Here is an 18,297-nt window from a genome sequence, read left to right on the forward strand (position 1 = left end):
GGCGGAGCTTGGGAAGGGGCGGGCGGTGATTGGCGGAGGCGGAGGGGGAGCCGGAGCTGGAGCGGGCGGTGATTGGCGAAAGGGGATTGGGGGCGTGGCCTGGGCCGGCGGTGATTGATGGCGGCTGCGGAGGGCGTGGCCTGGGCGGGACGGGCGACGATTGGTGCAGGCGGCTGGGGGGCGTGGCCTGGGCCGGGGCTTGCGGTGATTGGTGGAGGAGGCGGTGGGAGGGAGCCGGGCTGGGGAGGGCGGTGATTGATGGAGGTGGCGGGGGGGGCGTGGCCTGGTCCAGAGCGGGCGGTGATTGGTGGAGGCGGAGGAGGGGAAGCTGGGGCTGGCGGTGATTGGTGGAAGCGGCGTGGGGGCGGACGGTGATTGGAGGAGGGGGCGTGGGGGCGTGGCCTGGGACGAAGCGGGCGGTGATTGGCGGAGGCGGAGGAGGAGCTGGGGCGGGGGGTGATTGGCGATGAGGGCGGGAGGGCGTGGCCTGGGCCGGCGGTGATTGATGGCAGCTGGGGAGGGCGTGGCCTGGGCCGGGGCGGGCGATGATTGGTGGAGACGGCGGGGGGAATGGGGGGGAGGGCGGTGGAGTGGGACGGAGTGGGGCGGGCGGTGATTGGCGGAGGCGGGGTTCGGGCGTGGTCTGGGCCGGAGCGGGCGGTGATTGGTGGAGGCGGGGGGGAGGGGGCGGAGGGGACGGACGGTGATTGGTGGAGGCGGCGGGGGGAGGGAGCCGGGGCTGCGGCGGGCGGTGATTGGCGGAGGCGGGGTCGGGGCGGACGGTGATTGGCGGAGGCGGCGTAGCCTGGGCCGGAGCCTGCGTCGATTGGCGGAGGCGGCGCGGGGCGTGTCCGGGCGCGCGCGCAACGACGGGGCGGAGCGGCGGGGTCTGGCGGCGGAGCCACGATGCTGCGCGGGACGTTGTGCAGGTGAGGGCTGCGCGGAGGAGGAGGAGCAGGAGGAGCAGGAGGAGGAGGAGGAGGAGGTGGGGGAGGGGCCGGCGCGGGGCTTTGCTCTGCAGCCTCCGATCGCCCCTCCCCCCCCCGGCTGCCCGGTGACCTTGGGCAGGTCACTGCCTCCTCCTCATTGCTCGGCCTCATCGTCGTCGTCATCATCAGAAGCATCCTCCTCATCATCATGATAATCATAACGATCAGAAAAATAATGGTATTTGCTAAGCGCTCCCTCCGTGCGAAGCACTGTTGTGAGCGCTGGGGGGGGGGGGGAGGGGGGGGAAGAGAAGGGGAGGGGGAAAAAGAGGAAAGGGGGGGAAGAGAAGGGGGGGGAAAGGAGGAAGGGGGGGAAGAGAAGGGGGAAGGAGGGGGAAAGAGGGAAGGGAGGGGGGAAAGGAGGAAGGGAGGAAAGAAGGGAGGGTGGGAAGAGAAGGGGGGAAAGAAGGGGGGGATAGAAGAGAAAGGAGGGGGGGAAAGAAGGGGGAGGGGAGAGGGGAAGGGGGGAAGAGAAAGGAGGGAAGAGGGAAAGGGGGGGAAGAAAAGGGGGGAGGGGAGAAGGGGGGAAGAGAAAGGGGGAGGGGAAAAGGGGGAGGGGAGGGGGAGAGAAAGGAGGGGGAAAGAAGAGAAGGGGGGAAAGAAGGAAGGGTGGGGGGAAGAGAAGGGAGAGGGAGAAAGAGGGAAAGGAGGGGGGGAAGAAGGAAGGGGGGAAAGAGGGAAGGGAAGGGGAGAAAGAAGGAAGGGGGAGGGGGGGACAAGAGAAGGGGGAATAATAATAATAATAATAATAATAATAATAGTAACGTTGGTATTCGTTAAGCGCTTTCTCTGTGCCCAGCACCGTTCCGAACTCTGGGGGAGATAGAAGGTCGTCAGGTTGTCCCAGTGGGGGGTCACGGTCACCGTCCCCCTGCGACAGATGGGGTCACCGAGGCCCAGAGAAGCGAAGCGACTCGCCCGGGGTCACGCAGCTGACGGGGGGGGGGGCAGGGCTGAGATTCGAACCCGCGACCTCCGACTCCCGAGCCCGGGCTCCCTCCACCGAGCCGCGAGGAGAAGGGGGACGGAGGGGACGGGGGAGGACTTTACCCCCGGAGCATTCGTTCATTCGATCGTGTTCACTGAGCGCTTACTACGCGCAGAGCGTCGGCCTGAGCGCTTGGAACGGACGGATGGGTACCGGCTAGATCGGCGCGGCCTCTCCACCCCGCCCGGGACGCCACGGAGCCCGGGCTCGGGCGTCGGAGGTCTTGGGTTCCAAACCCGGCCCCGCCCCCCGGTCGGCCGGCTGACCTCGGGCCGGTCGCTTCGCCTCCCTGCGCCTCGGTGACCTCGTCCGGCAAATGGCGCTGAAGTCCGGGAGCCCCGCGTGGGACGGCCCCGTTACCCCGCGTCTACCCCGGCGCTTAGAAGGGCGCAGGGCGCGCTTCACGGCCGTCCTCGTCGCTGCGGGACGCTTCTACCCGAAGCCGCTCTGCCCGGGTGTTTCTTCTTCCCGCACCCGGGGGAGAAAGCCGGGAGGCTCCCCGGGGCACGACGGGCAGCGGCGAAGCCGGGTGGCACAGATAAGCTCCCATCTCCGGCCCCTTCGGGGAAGGGGACGGGGGGCGGGGAGGATCTTTTCCTTTCGGAGCAGACGCGTTGAGCGGAAAACGGTAAAAAAAAATCTTCCCGCTCTAAGAAGCGTGGAAAGGAGAACAGGGGAAGCAGCGTGGCCCGACGGCGGTCGTGGGTGCCGATCCCCGCTCTGCTGGGTCGCCTCGGGCACCTCGGTCCACTTCTCTGGGCCTCGGTTACCTCATCTGGAAAAGGGAGGTGGAGACCGCGAGCCCCAGGTGGAACGCGGGCCGCGTCCGACCCGACTGCCACGTCTCCGCCTCGCCGCTTGACGCACAGTGGATGCTTGGCGGATAACGTGATCGTTGTTATCATCATCAACAGTAATAGTAGCGACGAGACGCGAGCAGCCGGACTTAGGGGTACCAAACGGCTAGTAACTGCGGCATTTAAAATGCTGACTCAGTGCCACGCGCCGGGCTAAGAGCCGGGGTGGATACGGGGTCGTCCCATCGGCCGCAGTCCCCGTCCCGCGGCGGGGCTCGCGGTCTAAGGGGGAGGCAAGAAAGGGGGACGTGGGACGGCCCGACGACCCCGTCTCTCCCCCAGCGCTTAGAGCAGACGCCAACGTTGTCGTTATCGTCACCTCACCCCCGTTTTACAGATGAGGAAACCGAGGCGCCGAGAAGCGGGGTCCAGCCCGCGATCGCCGCCAAGACCCCCGGCGGACCCAGGATCAGAACCCAAGCCTCCCGGTTCCCAGGCCCACGTTCATTCCTCCGGTCGCGTCCGTCGAGCGCTTAGCGAGCGCGGAGCGCTGTGCCGAGCGCTCGGGAAAGCGCGAAACAGCGAGGGAGACGGTCCCTGCCCCCCCCCCCCCCCCGCCGTCGTTCCTTCCACCGGGCCGCGCTCCGTCCCCCACCGCGAATGGGTTTTAACCGAAGCCGCAGATCCGTTGCGATCGCTCCGGTCCCTCGGTAGAAAGCTCTCCCGGTGGAACGGAAAACGGGCCAAGGGAAAAAATCAAATCCAAGTGGCTTTTTCCTCCTCTTTTTGGTTTCCCCCGGGGTCTTTTCAGGAGGAGCGCTCGGCTGGTGCCGGCTTTGGGCTGCTTGGGCTCCAGGCAGAAGCACACCCTCCCTGATCTGCCTTATGACTACGGCGCCCTGGAACCCCACATCAATGCCCAGATCATGCAGCTCCACCACAGCAAACATCACGCCGCTTACGTGAACAACCTGAACGTTACGGAGGAGAGGTACAAGGAGGCGCTGGCCAAGGGTAGGAGCTCTCGATCAATCGCTGACATGGAGAGAACTGAAACCGCGAGCCGAGGGGGGCCCAGAGTACGTAGGAGATGAACAACTGTGGTATCCGTCAAGCGCGCCGAGCGTTACTAGGGTTACCGTGCGCCCAGCTCTGTACTAAGCGCTGGGGTAGGTGCAAGAGCATCAGGTCCCTCGTGGGGTTCACAGTGTGAACGGGAGGGAGATCGACGTTTCCCACTGAAGAAATCCATTTATTCAGCGGGGAAACGCGGCGCATTCATATGCCACGTGAGCTCGCCGGGGGCGGGGAGGGTGTTTTTATTGTACGCGCCCAAGCGCTTACTACATTGCTCCGCACACCGTCGGGGCTCCCTAAATACGATAACAATCGTTTCCAGGTTATTCAGGAAACCCTCCTCCTTTCGTGATGGCCGCGCTGGTTTCCGACTAGTTTTGAACTTTGCCGGCATGTCAGGATTCTGCATCTCATTCACCTCTCCTAAGCCATTGCAGCAGGAGGGAAGGCAGCCCGTGCCATTTAATAATAATAATAATAATAATAATGATAACGTTGATATCTGTTAAGCGCCTACTAGGTGCAGAGCACTGTTCTGAGCGCTGGGTTAGACACAAGGGAATCAGGTTGTCCCACGTGGGGCTCACAGTTTCAATCCCCATTTTACAGATGAGGGAACCGAGGCCCAGAGAAGCGAAGTGACTCGCCCGCAGTCACACAGCTGACAAGGGGCAGAGCGGGGATTCGAACCCACGACCTCCGACTCCAAAGCCCGGGCTCTTTTCCACTGAGCCACGCTGCGAGCGCTTAATCGTGGGCGGAGCGAGCGCGCTACCGGGCCCTCGGGAGAGCGCGGTACGGAATTGGTAGATGGGTGACCTCGTCACGAGGAGGTCACGGCCCAGAGGGGGGAGGCAGAAATTCAAATAAATGAGACGCATGGACGTGGGGATGAAGACTGCGAGCCTCCCGTGGGGCAGCCCGATGACCCTGGATCTCCCCCGGCGCTTAGAACAGCGCTCCGCACGTAGTGAGCGCTTAACAAATACCAACGTGATTATTATTACAAGTACTTGGGGGAAGAGGGTGCCGGAGTAAAGGTTTTGTACCCAAGAAGATATATTGAGCTTTCCCCTTTGAAATAAGGATCCGTTCAATGGTATTTATCGAGCGCTCGCTACGTGCAGAGCACCGTACTAAAGCGCGTGGAACGGACAAATGGGTAACAGATGGAGACGGTCCCTGCCCTTTGACGGGCGCCCGGTCTGATCGGGGGAGACGGACGGACGAGAACAATAGCAACAGCTTGCACATTGGATTCTAAAAATCGCATTTTTCAGCGTGACGTCTTTATCTAGCCGCTCTGTGTTAACTCAAGCAGCAGTAATCAGAATCTGACACACTTTGGCTCCTTTAGTTTTTGGACCGTTGGCGTTTCCGAGGGTCAGCCGTAATGAGGGGATCGTGTTGACGTGAGCCATTTTCTTGGCGCACCGAATCTGGCGGGCTCACGCTCGCGGCACGTTTCCCTGTTAGTCCCTTGGGATTCTTTATTTCGGTCGTCACCGCTCTTTGGGAAAACCTGAAAATCCGTAGCGACCGGCGGTCACCGACTTAGTCAAGAGATGCTTTTATGACGCCGTTAGGGCTGCCGAGTATTGAGAATTCAGGAAAAGTCATTCCCGACGGACTGCATTCCTTTTCTCAAGCCTTACCGGCAACGGAAACCTACCGACAGCGAAAACCGACCGACAGAGAAGCCTTCCCAACGACGAAAACCCATCCACAGAGAAGCAGCGTGGCCTAACGGTTACAACAGGGGCCTGGAAGTCAGAAGAAGCTGGGTTCTAATCCCTGCTCTGCCACCGGTCTGCTGCGTGACCTTGTTCAAGTCACTCCACTTCTCCGTACCTCATCTGGAAACTGGGGATTAACGGTGGCCAACCCGACTGACTTGCAGCTACTCCGGCGCTTAGTACAGTGCCCGACCCGTGGTGAACGCTTACCGGATACCACTGAGGGGAAGAGGCCCCTCCCGAAAAAAATCATTTCGGCCTTTGCTGCAAGAATCCCTTATCTGCCAAGGTCAGACCGAAAGGATAGTCCTTTCTGATCGTCATGATATCTGGGCTTTTTCCACATCAGAGAACGCACAGAGATCCTTCGAACATCAGTCACTCATTTCGAAAAAATACGCGCCGAGGACAGACCGAGTCAGTCGGGGTAACTGAGGTATTCTGGACGTCTGACTGTCAGGGGTGGCAAATGTGGAAAAACGCCACCTTCAGCGTACGGGAATAATTTTAGTTATAAATCCGTGCCTCGCGAAGGACAAGGTTGGACGGTGCTAGTAAGTCGGCTCCCCTTCCCCTTGGAAAATACGTGGTTTCCTGTATTTTGTTTTCCTTCAATGGCTGTCATTTCTCTTTTAACACCGCAGGTGATGTTACAACTCAAGTGGCGCTCCAGCCCGCCCTCAAGTTCAACGGTGGGGGTCATATCAACCACACCATTTTCTGGACCAACCTTAGTCCTAACGGCGGAGGAGAACCCAAAGGTCTGTTCAGTCTCACCGGAAGGAGCCGAATCCAACTGGGGCCCAGCTGTTCTGGGAAGAAGTTATTTTTGTCTAGCCTCAGTCTGTCACTCATGTTTAATTAGGGCCCAGTCCTGAAGGGAGAAGCGCAGCTCTTACCTCATTAAATAACTGCGAAGGGGACAACTTAACCGTCGGTCAGGGATCCTCAAATGGAGGCAGAGGAAGAGGCGGGTGCTGATAATAGTAATCTTTGTTGAGCGCTTACTACGTGCCAAGGACGGTTCCGAGCTCTGGGGTAGAAACGAGGTAGTCAGGTTGTCCCACGTGGGGCTGCCAGTCTTAATCCCCTTTTTACAGATGAGGGAAGCGAGGCACAGAGAAGTTAAGTGACTACTTGCCCGAGGTCACACAGCAGACAGGTGGCAGAGTGGGGATTCGAACCCACGACCTCTGACTCCCAAGCCCGGGCTCTTTCCACTAAGCCCCGCTGCTTCTCCCGTGCGGCCCCGGGAGGCAGCAGGACCCGGGTTCCAATCCCACCTCCGCCGCTCGTCGGCCGTGTGACCTCGGGCCAGTCGCTTCACCGGGCCTCGGCTCTCTCCTCGGCCAAATGGGGATTGATCGATCTCGTGCATTTACTGAGGGTCTGCTGTGGGCCGAGCACCGTGCCCAGTGCTCGGGCGAGTGTGGTACGACCGAGTCGAGAGGCGCGTTCCCTGCCCGCAGCAGGTTTACGGTCTAGAGGACTGGGTTCTAATCCTGACTCCACGACCTGTCCGCTGCCTGACCTTAGGAAGTCACTTCCCCGTGCCTCGGTTACCTCACCCGTAAAATGGGGATTAAGACCGTGAGCCCTACGTGGGACAGGGACCCTGTTCAACCTAATAACCTCTTATCGACCGCAGCGCGTAGTACGGTGCCTGGCACGTAATAGGTGCCTAGCAGATCCCGCAGTTATCATCCTTAGACGGGGTAGCCGGACTTGACGGCGATTGGTTTCCCGTTAACTATGCTAAAAGTCACTTATTGAAAAAGAAATCCAGCGGTCCCCATAGCCAGGACTTACAGAAGAGATCGGTTTCTCAAATGGGATAATTAGTAGCGGTGAGGTTTCGGGCCTAGCTGGGTAGTTCTGGGATTAAATTTATCTATCACCCTGAAACGGAACAGATGCCTATCCCCGGGGGGAGCTCTGCTTGGAGGGAAAAGTGGGCCTTGCTCGATCTGAGAGCTTAAAGGGCAACACGGTCAGACCTGGGGACTGTAATCCTTCGATCAGCGGTATTTACTGAGCGCTTACCGTGGGCAGAGCACTGTACAGAGTACAGGCCAACGGAATTAGCAGACACCTTCCCTGCCCCTAAGGAGCTTACAGTCTAGAGGACTGTAACGGGTTGCAGCCGAGGAGACAGCGGCTTTTAAAATGACGCTGTACTGTAAAAAGAGGGACTTGCAGGGGCGTGAAGTACTAAAATCGGGATGGGGAGGTATCTAGCCCAGCCCTTGGCCTCCAGAGGGATGAGCGACTGAAGCATCCAGCTTGGAAGCGGCGCGGCCTGGTGGCACTCAATCGGTCCTATTTAGTGAGCGCTTGCTGCGTGCGGAGCACTGTATTAAGCGTTTGGGAGCGTCCAGTCCGACAGAGGTGGTAGACCCGTTTCCTGCTCGCCGAGAACGCAAGCCCGAGAGTCAGGGGATCCGGGTTCTGATACCGGCCCTACCGCTTGCCCGCCGGACGACTCGGGGCAGAGCGCTTCGCTTCTCCGTGCCTCGTGTAAAATGGGGATTATATCCCCGTTCTTCCTTCTGCTTAGACCGTGAGCCCTATGGGGGACAGGGACCGTATCCGACCTCGTCGTCTTTTACCTACCCCGCCGCTTAGCGCCGGTGACCGGCACACGTCGTATCCGCTTAAAGACCGTGGTCTTTTTATTATTAGTATTATTAATAATATTATTATTCTTATTGCACGATCGGGTGTCGGTTTGCGAAGATCTCCAAGGCAGGAGCCCATGACCTTCCTTAGCCTTCTAGTAATTCATCACTGTGCTCTCGTTTGCCCAGTTTCTCTTGTTCGTCTCTCTGTGGCCAAGGACAGCTGGTCATGGTGCGCCTCATAAAACCCGTCATAGACTTGGAGAGAAATTAAAACACCCTCAGCCTTCTCTTCTTCCCTCCACTAAACCTCCGTTTCTTTGGTCATAGGACCAACTTGGAACCAGGTTGGAGGCTACTGAGGTCCTTTCTGGTTTCTCTTTTTTTAAGAAAATAAGGTCTGACCAATGCAGTAGGACTCCTCTTTGCCTGGCACATTTCCTACTCTTTTGACGTGTCTTACTGCGGTCATTCGTTCGGTCGGTCATATTGATTGAGTGCTCACCGTATGCAGAGCACTGTACTCAGCGCTTGGGGGAGTACAAAAGAACAGATCTATTCCCTGCCCACAGTGAGCTTACAGTCTAGAAGGGGAGCCAGACATTAAGATCAGTAAATAAATTACAGTTCTAGGCGTTACAGCAGATGCATGCGTCCTTGGTTTCACATTATGTTCACCAAGAATTAGGGCTGTTTCTTTTGGCCCATTAGATACTCCAATGCTAGTAGTGGAGAAGCAGCGTGGCTCAGTGGAAAGAGCACGGGCTTTGGAGTCAGGGCTCATGAGTTCGAATCCCAGCTCTGCCACTTGTCGGCTGTGTGACTGTGGGCAAGTCACTTCACTTCTCTGCGCCTCAGTTCCCTCATCTGTAAAATGGGGATTAAGACTGTGAGCCCCACGTGGGACAACCTGATTCCCCTATGTCTACCCCAGCGCTTAGAACAGTGCTCGGCACATAGTAAGCGCTTAACAAATACCAACATTATTATCAGAGAAACGATCCTTTCAGTAATTCATCAGTTGTACTTATTGAACACTTACTGCTGGGCAGAACGCTATGCTAAGTACTGGTACTTCCCCCAAGGACCCGAGGCACCCTAAAATAATAATGTCGGTACTGAGGCGCTTACTATGTGCAGAGCGCTGTTGGAAGCGCCGGGGGAGATAGAGGGTCATCAGGTTGTCCCACGTGAGGCTCAAATCCCCATTTTACAGATGAGGGAACTGAGGCCCAGAGAAGTGAAGTGACTTGCCCACAGTCACACGGCTGACAAGTGGCAGAGCTGGGATTTGAACCCATGACCTGTGACTCCCAAGCCCAAGCTCTTTCTGCTGAGCCACGCTGCCTCTCCCGTGACAGATGGGAGGAAGTCGTGTACGTCGGTGCTATGGGAGATTACGAGAGTAGGTGGCAAAAAAAGTCCTGGCAATTGGGGGATATAAAATGGGGCGGGGGAGAGGTCCGTTCCTCCTTTTCAGCAGTGACAGGATGTCCGAAGGAATCCCAAGTCCACGAACTGTATATTCCTGCCTATTCCCTCTACATCCCTAACTTGCCCTTTGGTGACCCATTTTTGACTGCTCATCCCCCGTGACCGTTGACATTTGTCTGGTGCACTTATCGGAAAAAAAATCTGGGCATTTTTTTAAGCGCTTACTATGTGCCAGGCACTGTACTAAGGGCTGGGGTAGATCGGAGCAAATCCGTTTGGACCCAATCCGTATCCCCCCCATGGGGCTCACCGTTTTAGTACCCAATTGAACGATGAGAGAACCGAGGCGCGGAGAAGTGAAGTGACTTGACCGAGGTCACGCAACAGCCAAGCGACAGAGCCCGGATTCGAACCCAGGTCCTCTGACCCCCCCCCCAGGCCTGGGCTCTCTTCACTAGGCCACGCTGCTTCCCTTTCCGCCCCGCCACACAGTGCCACTCTCCTACAGTCCTTGCTTCACCGCGGATCCCGCCTGTGTCCGCTGTCCCCGGCTCTTCCGTCAATCATTCAGTCGGCGGTATTTACCGAGTGCTTACCGGGTGCAGGGCACCGTGCTAAGTGCTGGGCACTGCAACAGAATAAGCCGACGCGTTCCCTGCCCGCAATGAGCTTACGGTCAAGGGGGAGAGACAGACATGAGGATAAATAGATAAGTCATTTCTACGCCGCGTTTCGTTACTCACCGTGGTTCGTCCCCGGCCGGAAAGGCTGTTGTTATCGGTAATGACGACAGATTGCCTGGCGTTACGTGCCAGGCGCCGTCCTAGGTGCTGGGGTAGATCCAAGACGGTCGGGTCGGGCACAGTCCCCGTCCCACGTGGCGCTCGCAGTCTCAATCCCCATTTCGCGGATGAGGGAACCGAGACCCAGAGAAGCGAAGTGACTGGGCCGAGGTCACGCAGCAGACAGGCGGCGGAGCCGGGATCAGAACCCGTGCTCTCTCCACTAGGCCGGGCTACTTGTCAGTTCCCCACGGGGTCCGTGTGCCTTTGGTTTTTCTCAACAGGGGAGCTGCTGGAAGCCATCAAGAGGGACTTTGGCTCCTTCGAGAAGTTCAAGGAGAAGCTGACGGCAGTCTCGGTGGGGGTGCAGGGTTCGGGCTGGGGATGGCTGGGCTTCGACCAGGAGCAAGGACGCCTCCGGGTTGCCGCTTGTTCCAATCAGGACCCGCTGCAAGGAACGACAGGTTCGGGCTCCCGAGCGGTAACGTTTGGCTGCCGCGGTAGGAAGAGGGGGCTTCCTTCAGTCCGTCGGTGGTATTTAGTGAGCACTTCCTATGCTCAGAGCACTGTACTAAGCGCTTGGGCGAGCGCAGTACCACAGTTGGTAGACACATTCCCCGCCCACGGCGAGACGACGCTCTAGACGGGGCGACGGACGTTGGTAGAAATAAACGACGTTGCGGACGCGAGTGCCGTGAGGCTGGGGAGGGGTGAACGGAGGGAGCAAATCCAAGGGCAGGGGCGACGCGGAAGGGAGTGGGCGAAGAGGAGATGAGGGAAGGCCTCCTGGAGGAGATGTGCCTTCGCTCAGGCTCTGAAGGCAGGGGAGGGTCACTGTCAGATAGGAATCACTGATATCAGTCCGTGGCGTCTGAGTGCTCACTGTGTGCAGAGCACTGTACTAAAGGTTCGGGAGAATACGGGGCCGCAGGAGAGCGCGGTACAATTCACAGAATGCGCCGACGCGTTCCCTGCCGACGAGGAGTTTACCGTCTAGGGAGGGAGACGGCACACCAGGAACTAGCGAGGCAGACTACCTGCGTTTTAGCTTTGAGGATACAAGACGGATAATTCGCCTAACAGAAAAGATCAGGCTTGGAACAAATGATCAGCCTTGGGCGAATATTGCTTTGGGGGTCTGAGCCCTCCGTATCCTAAAATTGCTTGTGAAACAGGTCAGCTGTGGAAGAGAAAACTCCTCTCTGGTATAATGGCGAAGAAACCTGAGGGCACCCGACTCCATGCGGGAGCTGCTAAGAAATGCATTAGTCCGACTTAAGGGGACTTGCTCAAGCAACGACGGGGGCGCGGAGCTGCCAGATCTGTCTTTGTGATCATTCACTCTCCTCTTTAATTACGGTTGGGATCGTAGAGGTGAATGAGTGTTCTAAAATGCGACTCCCGGGAGGGGGACGGCAAGACGGGAACCCGGGTTCAAATGGAGGAGATTTTAACTTCCTAAGTGAAAAACAAATCTGCTTTTTGTCCCCTCTTCTTTCAGGTCTGGTTCCTCTGCTTGGAATCGATGTGTGGGAGCACGCTTATTATCTTCAGTATAAAAATGTTCGGCCCGATTATCTGAAAGCTATCTGGAACGTGATTAACTGGGAGAACGTAACCGAAAGATATCAAGCTTGCAAAAAGTGAAGCGACGTCTTTGTGTCGACCACCGAAGACCACCAGCTCTCTCGTGAGGTTTATTTTTGCAGTAACGTGTGGCGCTGTGATTGCTAATAAGATGCTCTGTCGCAGAAACTGACTTCGATAGTCCTATTAAAATGTTCACCCCCAAGCAACGTGTTTCACGTTACTTTCTCTTGACTCTTTTTTCGGTTTGCACTAGGCAGATAGAAGCGCTCGATACGGTGCTCTGCACACAGTAAGCGCTCAGTAAATACGTTTGAATGAATACGATGGTTTCTTAAATAGTTCCTCCCGTGTTAAAAATTGAATACGTTACTTTTCGGGGCTTCTGAAGAGATGATTATTCAGTCGTATCTGTTGAGCGCTTCCTGTGTGCAAGGCGCTGTACCAAGTGCTTGGGAGCCTACATTTTCTGGGGGTGCCGACAGGGAAGCAGCATGGCCTAGTGTATAGAATCCGGGCCTGAGATTGCGAAGGACCTGCGTTCTAATCCTGGCTCGGCCACTTACCTGCTGTGTGACCTTGGGCGAGTCACTTCACTTCTCTTTGCCTCAGTTCCCTCGTCCATAAAATGGGGTTTAAGATTGCGAGCCCTTTGTGGCACAGGGACTGTGTCCAACCGCATCAGCTTGTATTTACCCCAGCGCTTAAAACAGTGCTTGACCCACGGGAAGCCCTTAAACACCGTCATCTATTATTATTGGTCATCTGCAATCCTTAGACATTCACCATCTCACTGGGGGGAGAGGTCTCCGAAGAGGAACTGTCACCTTACCAATGGACTGCAATTTCAGGGAGTGGGCACTGGGCCCTGAGAGACCCCTTTGGGATCGCGAGCCTCACCTGGGACAAGGACCGGATCCCTTCCGATCATCTCGTGAGCGTCCCTGGCCGCAGCACGGTCCTTGGTACTGGAAGCAGCGTGGCTCACGTGGGACAACCCGATTGCCCTGTATCTCCCCCAGCGCTTAGAACGGTGCTCGGCACCTAGTAAGCGCTTAACGAATACCAACATCATTATTGTTATTAGTGGGTGCTGAGTCAGCGTCATCATTATCTTTATGAGTACATGGGTAGGGGCCGCTGGGGAGAGGAAATTGTATTTAGCTTCTTCCAGGCTCCCTGCCCAAAAGGATGTGACTTTTCATGAGATTAGAAGAAGTGTCTGACAGGAAGACAATAACAACTCAAGGAGGCCCACGCACATGCTTGCAGAACGCACATCTGTGCATGCTTACACACGCATAAACGTGTACATTAGACCTGGGAGCACGCGGAGAAGCGGCGTGGCCTAGTGGATAGAGCACGGGCCTGGGAGCCAGGAGGACCTGGGTTCTAGTTACCGCTCTGCCTCGTGTCTGTTGTGTGACCTTGGACGGGTTGCTGAACTTGCCTGTGCCTCAGTTACCTCATCTGTTAAAATGGGCATTCAGTGCCTGTTCTCCCTCCTAAATTGTGAGCCTTGCTTGGGACGGGCATTACGTGTCACCCGATCATCCTGTTTCTTGACCGGCTCTCGGAAGAGCGCTGACTCAGTCAGCACTAAAGAATATCACAGCGATTAACCGTGGAAATAGAGGCCAACAAAGACAGTTAACCGGTCTGGAGTTAACTGGTCCGACCTGTCCGGTTTAGAGGGAAAATGGAGCTGGGAATGTCTGAGCCCCTCACGGGCAGCTTCCTACTAAATCACCATCCCATTTCAAGATTTGAAAATACTTCTCTATTTTTAATTGATTTTCACTTCCACCGGGTCTGCGGTTTCCTGGGTCCGGCTCCAACTGTGTTACTGAATTAAATATCCTGGTAATCTGGTACAGGGAAAAGTGGAGTGTGAAGGGAGTTGGGATGGAAGTTGGTGGGGAGGGTAGAGGGAAGGGACAAGGCAGAGGTGAGAGAGAAAGTCAAGAAGGTCCCCTGAGATCCACCCCCCAGAAAAGCTTGGTAGAGTTAATTATCAAGAGGGGTCCAAATGAATACAATAGAGAAGGATGAAAGGTGGAGCTAGGCCGGTTGTTAGAGCCCCCAGAGCAGATTAGTTCACTTAAACAGTACAGAGAGAAGAAAGAGTTTTGCACCGGCCAAGCTAGGAATGGAATGGACAGGCCTCTGCTTGACTCTCCCTCCCATAGTCCAGACTGGTAGAGGACTGGAAACGCCCCAGGGGCCGTCCCGAAAGGGGATAACCGGTCCCGTCCACTTTAAACACCTCCTTCAGACCACCTCCATCACAAGCCAAGCCCTTCCTCTCGCCCCACCCCCACTCAGCCCTGCATCAGCCATCTCTATACTCTCCCATGTTTGGTGATCGTCTATCCATCATCGTCATCGTTATCAGTGCTATTTGTTAAACCCTTAGTAGGTGCCGGGCTCTAAGCACTGGGATGGATGCAAGCCAATCAGGTTAGACTCAGTCCCCGAGTCCCATGGGGCTCCAGTTCTCAATCCCCTTTTTACAGACGAGGTAACTGGGGCACAGAGAAGTGAAGTGACTTGCCCAAGGTCACACAGCAGACAAGTGACAGAGCTGGGATTAGAAGCCGTGACCTTCTGACTCCCAGGCCTGTGCTCTATCCACTACAATATGAGGTAAATGAGAGGGAGAAGTTACATGGCTTGCCCAAGGTCACCCAGCAGATAAGCGAAGGAGCCAGGTCTTAGTCCTAGTCCCGAGGTCTCTCGACTAGGCCATGCTGCTTCTGAGTGCTGCTTGGCAGTCACTGTGTGCCTAGCGCTGTACTAAGCGCTGAGGCTGGAACTAGATCATCAGGTTGGATACAGCCCTGTTTCGCACTGGGCTTACAGTCTCAGTCGGAGGGAGTCGGATTTCATCCCCATTTGACAGATGAGGGAACTGAGGCCCAGAGAAATGAAATGACTTGCTGAGAGCCTGCCTTCCAGAGACATTTAAACAATTATCGGTGAAAGGTGGTTTAGGTTGCAAGGAGACGGTGTATATTTCAAGGTCGGCCCGACACGCAGGAAGGGTTGAGGGTGAGGTGAGTGGCTATGGTGGCTCACTTGTCAGCCGTGTGACTCTAGGCAAGTCACCTCACTTCTCTGGGCCTCAGTTACCTCATCTGGCAAATGGGGATTAAGGTTACGAGCCCCACGTGGGACAACCTGATTGCCTTGTATCTAGCCCAGAGCTTAGAAGAGTGCTTGGCACATAGTAAGCGCTTAAATACCATCATAAACTAGCCCCATATAAAGAACAGACCTTCCACAGAACCTGATTTTAAAACTACGTCATCTGTGAAGTATGAGCCTGTGTGAACATGATGCTGTGTCTGTTGTGGCTCGCGATATATATATATTTCAAGTAATTCAGGTAGCTTGACAGACAGAGAACTAGATGACCAAGGTCTAATAAATTCACTTTCTATTGTAACTATTTCACTTTTTCAGAAGTTGTTCATTATACAGATAGGTCAAGATTTTCAATTGAAAATAATGGAGTTAATTCATATGTTAAAAAAATCTGAGAACAAAAGCAGTGGGTCGAAATAGAAAACGTTTAAGCTGATAGGCTAGAAATACCTCTTCTCCCTCCTACTCAGGCTGTGAGCCCCTTGCAGGACAGGGACATTCATTCGTTCGTTCATTCGGTCGTATTTATTTAGCTCTTAGTGTGTGCAGAGCACTGTACTGAGCACTTGGAAAGTACAAAACAGAATAAAAAGAAGCAATCCCTGCCCACACCGGTCTTACAGTCTAGAAGGGGGGAGAGGGTAACTGACCAGATTACATCTACCCTACTGCGTAGAACAGTGCTGGACACATAGTAAGCGCTTAAAAAATATAACAACAATAAGCAGAGTGGGGATTAGACCGTAGGTCCTCTGACTCCCAGGCCCATGCTCTGTCCACTAGGCCACACTGTTCCTTGCTGACCTGACTGGACGCATTCGGGAAAGTGCAGTAATAGCGGACACAATTCCTCACCTCAAGAAGCTCTCAATGTAGCGAGGGAGACAGATGCTAAAACAGATAAACACGTACGGGAAGCAACTGAGTTTCCAGGCGAGCGCATAAGCGCTGAGGGAGTTGGGATGAGCGCCTAAACATTTAGGGGATACTTTCGGGTCAGTGTCTCTGGAGGTAGGTCAATAGGTTGGGGAGATGACTGGGGAATTCACCTACGTCTCATCCACTGTGCTGGAGAAGCTTGGATTGGTTCCTCTTCTGCTCAGTTTTCTTGTGGCAATTTTGTGCTTAGAGCTCATTTAGACGAACTCCATTATAAAGTCACCCCAGGCGAAAAATAAAAGCTTCTTGCTTATCATTAGCCACATCTATATTTGTGTTTCACGGCCTCATCTCTATCAGGCTGTGTATCGCAGGTATCCCGTGAAAAAAGCCTCTACTTTAGCATTTGGCCTCCGTGCCCTTAGAAGTCCTCTCTCCTGACCTCGGAGCAGAAAACAAACAATCTCCTCTCTTCCTCCTGCTCATCTTTCACCCCGAAGAGGGGTTTCATCACGGAAAATGGAAGTCGGAGAAGCTGATGTTCTCGAGCCTGCGAAAATACGTGTTAGAAAATGAATCCCCACACGAAGGGAAAGGATGATTTAAAGGAGCAGCAGTGATTTCAAATGAGCTCCATTTCACATTTCAGACTGCTCACAGTTGACCTACCTGGAGGTTTCCCCAAATATGGTGCAATTGGTCGCTTGAATCGGTCGTGTGCTTGCGGTCTGAGAGCCGTGTGAGGGTCGGTGATAGAGGGGGAAAAGTAGCTCTCTGCGCATCGGAACCCTCCGACTCCTAAAGGAAACACGCAGCCTTGTTCAGAAAGCCCGAAGAGAAGCGCTCTGGCAAGCGGAAACACCGTGCCTGTCCATTATTGGATCATTTGGATGAATCCCTAAACGGATACAACATCCTGATGAGGTCCGCGAGGCTCTTTGTTTTCAAAGAGAAAATCTATATAGACGGCAACCGGACCCGGAGAGGCAGAGACTTTAGAAACGCCAGGCCAACTGACCGGAAATCAATTGGGACCCTAAAACCGGCAGTGATGCTGGGATGGAAAAATACGCGTTGTTCAAACCCAAATCTTTCCACTTGATATCAGGTGGGTGCTTTCTGCCCCTACTTAATCAGGGGCTCTAATTTCTTTTCTACAGCACTCAATGGCACCTGCAGGTCCACCAATTCTGTAACACACAGACACACACACACACTTGAATCGTCATTTCTCCAAGTCCCATCCTAATCAATCTATTTTGTCCTGCCATGGTCAAAAGATGCATTCAGCAAATCGGGAAACTGAAATCACAGTACAGTTCTGATTCGCCGAAAGGTTCTTCCAATCCAGCAGGCTGTTGACATCATCAAAATAATCTCAGACAGGTTTTTGAGACGGACATTCAAGAGCTGTTGCGGCATTTATGATTTTCCTTGTCTTAGTAGTCATTAGTATATCTTAAGGGCTCACTATGTGAAGAGCACCGTATTGAGTGCCGGTAGAGAGTTAGACGTGCCCCCGCCCCTCAGGGGCTCACCATCTAAGAACCTACGATGGAAGAATGTGTCAGGAATGGTGACACAATACAAAACACCACAGAATAAAATAAAATGAAAACGAAATACAGAATCAGTTCGGTGCTGTTTATAGAGAAGAATTTAAGCTTCTTCATGACTCGGAGCCCAAGACACACCCATAGCCACAGCAACCACTACAGCAGGCACCAATCTCCCTGGGGTTTGGGGGAGCCCTCATTTTCTTTCTTTAATGGTACTGGGTAAGCGCTCACTATGTGTCAGGCACTGTACTAGGCACTGGGGTAGATATAAGCTAGTCAGGTTGGACATAGTGCATGTGCCACTCAGTTGAGAAGCAGCGTGGCTCAGTGGAAAGAGCCCGGGCTTTGGAGTCACAGGTCATGAGTTCGAATCCTGGCGCGGCCACTTGTCAGCTGTGTGACTTTGGGCAAGTCACTTCACTTCTCGGTGCCTCAGGGACCTCATCTGTAAAATGGGGATTAAGTCCCTGAGCCCCACGTGGGACAACCTGATTCCCCCGTGTCTACCCCAGCGCTTAGAACAGTGCTCGGCACATAGCAAGCGCTTAACAAATACCACCATTATTATTTTACAGATGAGGTAACTCAGGCCCAGAGGAGTGAAGTGACTTGCCCGAGATCACACAGCAAATAAGCGCCAGAGCCGGGATGAGAACCCAGGTCCTTCTGACTCCCAGGCCCTGGCTCTATCCATTAGGCCACAC

At 54.9% G+C, this 18,297-nt stretch overlaps 1 protein-coding gene across 2 annotated transcripts; it reads left to right on the forward strand.

The window, feature by feature from the left end:
• The first annotated feature begins 840 nt into the window (after positions 1-840).
• SOD2 (superoxide dismutase 2) lies at positions 841-12,217 on the forward strand. 2 transcript variants are annotated; one of them, XM_029057800.1, is made up of 5 exons: positions 842-929; positions 3,586-3,788; positions 6,232-6,348; positions 10,706-10,885; positions 11,923-12,217. In XM_029057800.1, exons 1-5 carry the CDS (start codon positions 907-909, stop codon positions 12,066-12,068), a joined length of 669 nt encoding a protein of 222 aa, XP_028913633.1. In that variant the 5' UTR covers positions 842-906; the 3' UTR covers positions 12,069-12,217. The 2 variants fall into 2 exon arrangements, with proteins under 2 accessions (XP_028913634.1, XP_028913633.1); XM_029057801.1 differs by lacking the exon at positions 10,706-10,885 and having other exon boundaries at positions 841-929.
• The last annotated feature ends 6,080 nt before the right edge of the window (positions 12,218-18,297 follow it).

This window comes from Ornithorhynchus anatinus, chromosome 2, assembly GCF_004115215.2.
Source record: "Ornithorhynchus anatinus isolate Pmale09 chromosome 2, mOrnAna1.pri.v4, whole genome shotgun sequence".
Classification (NCBI taxonomy): domain Eukaryota; kingdom Metazoa; phylum Chordata; class Mammalia; order Monotremata; family Ornithorhynchidae; genus Ornithorhynchus; species Ornithorhynchus anatinus.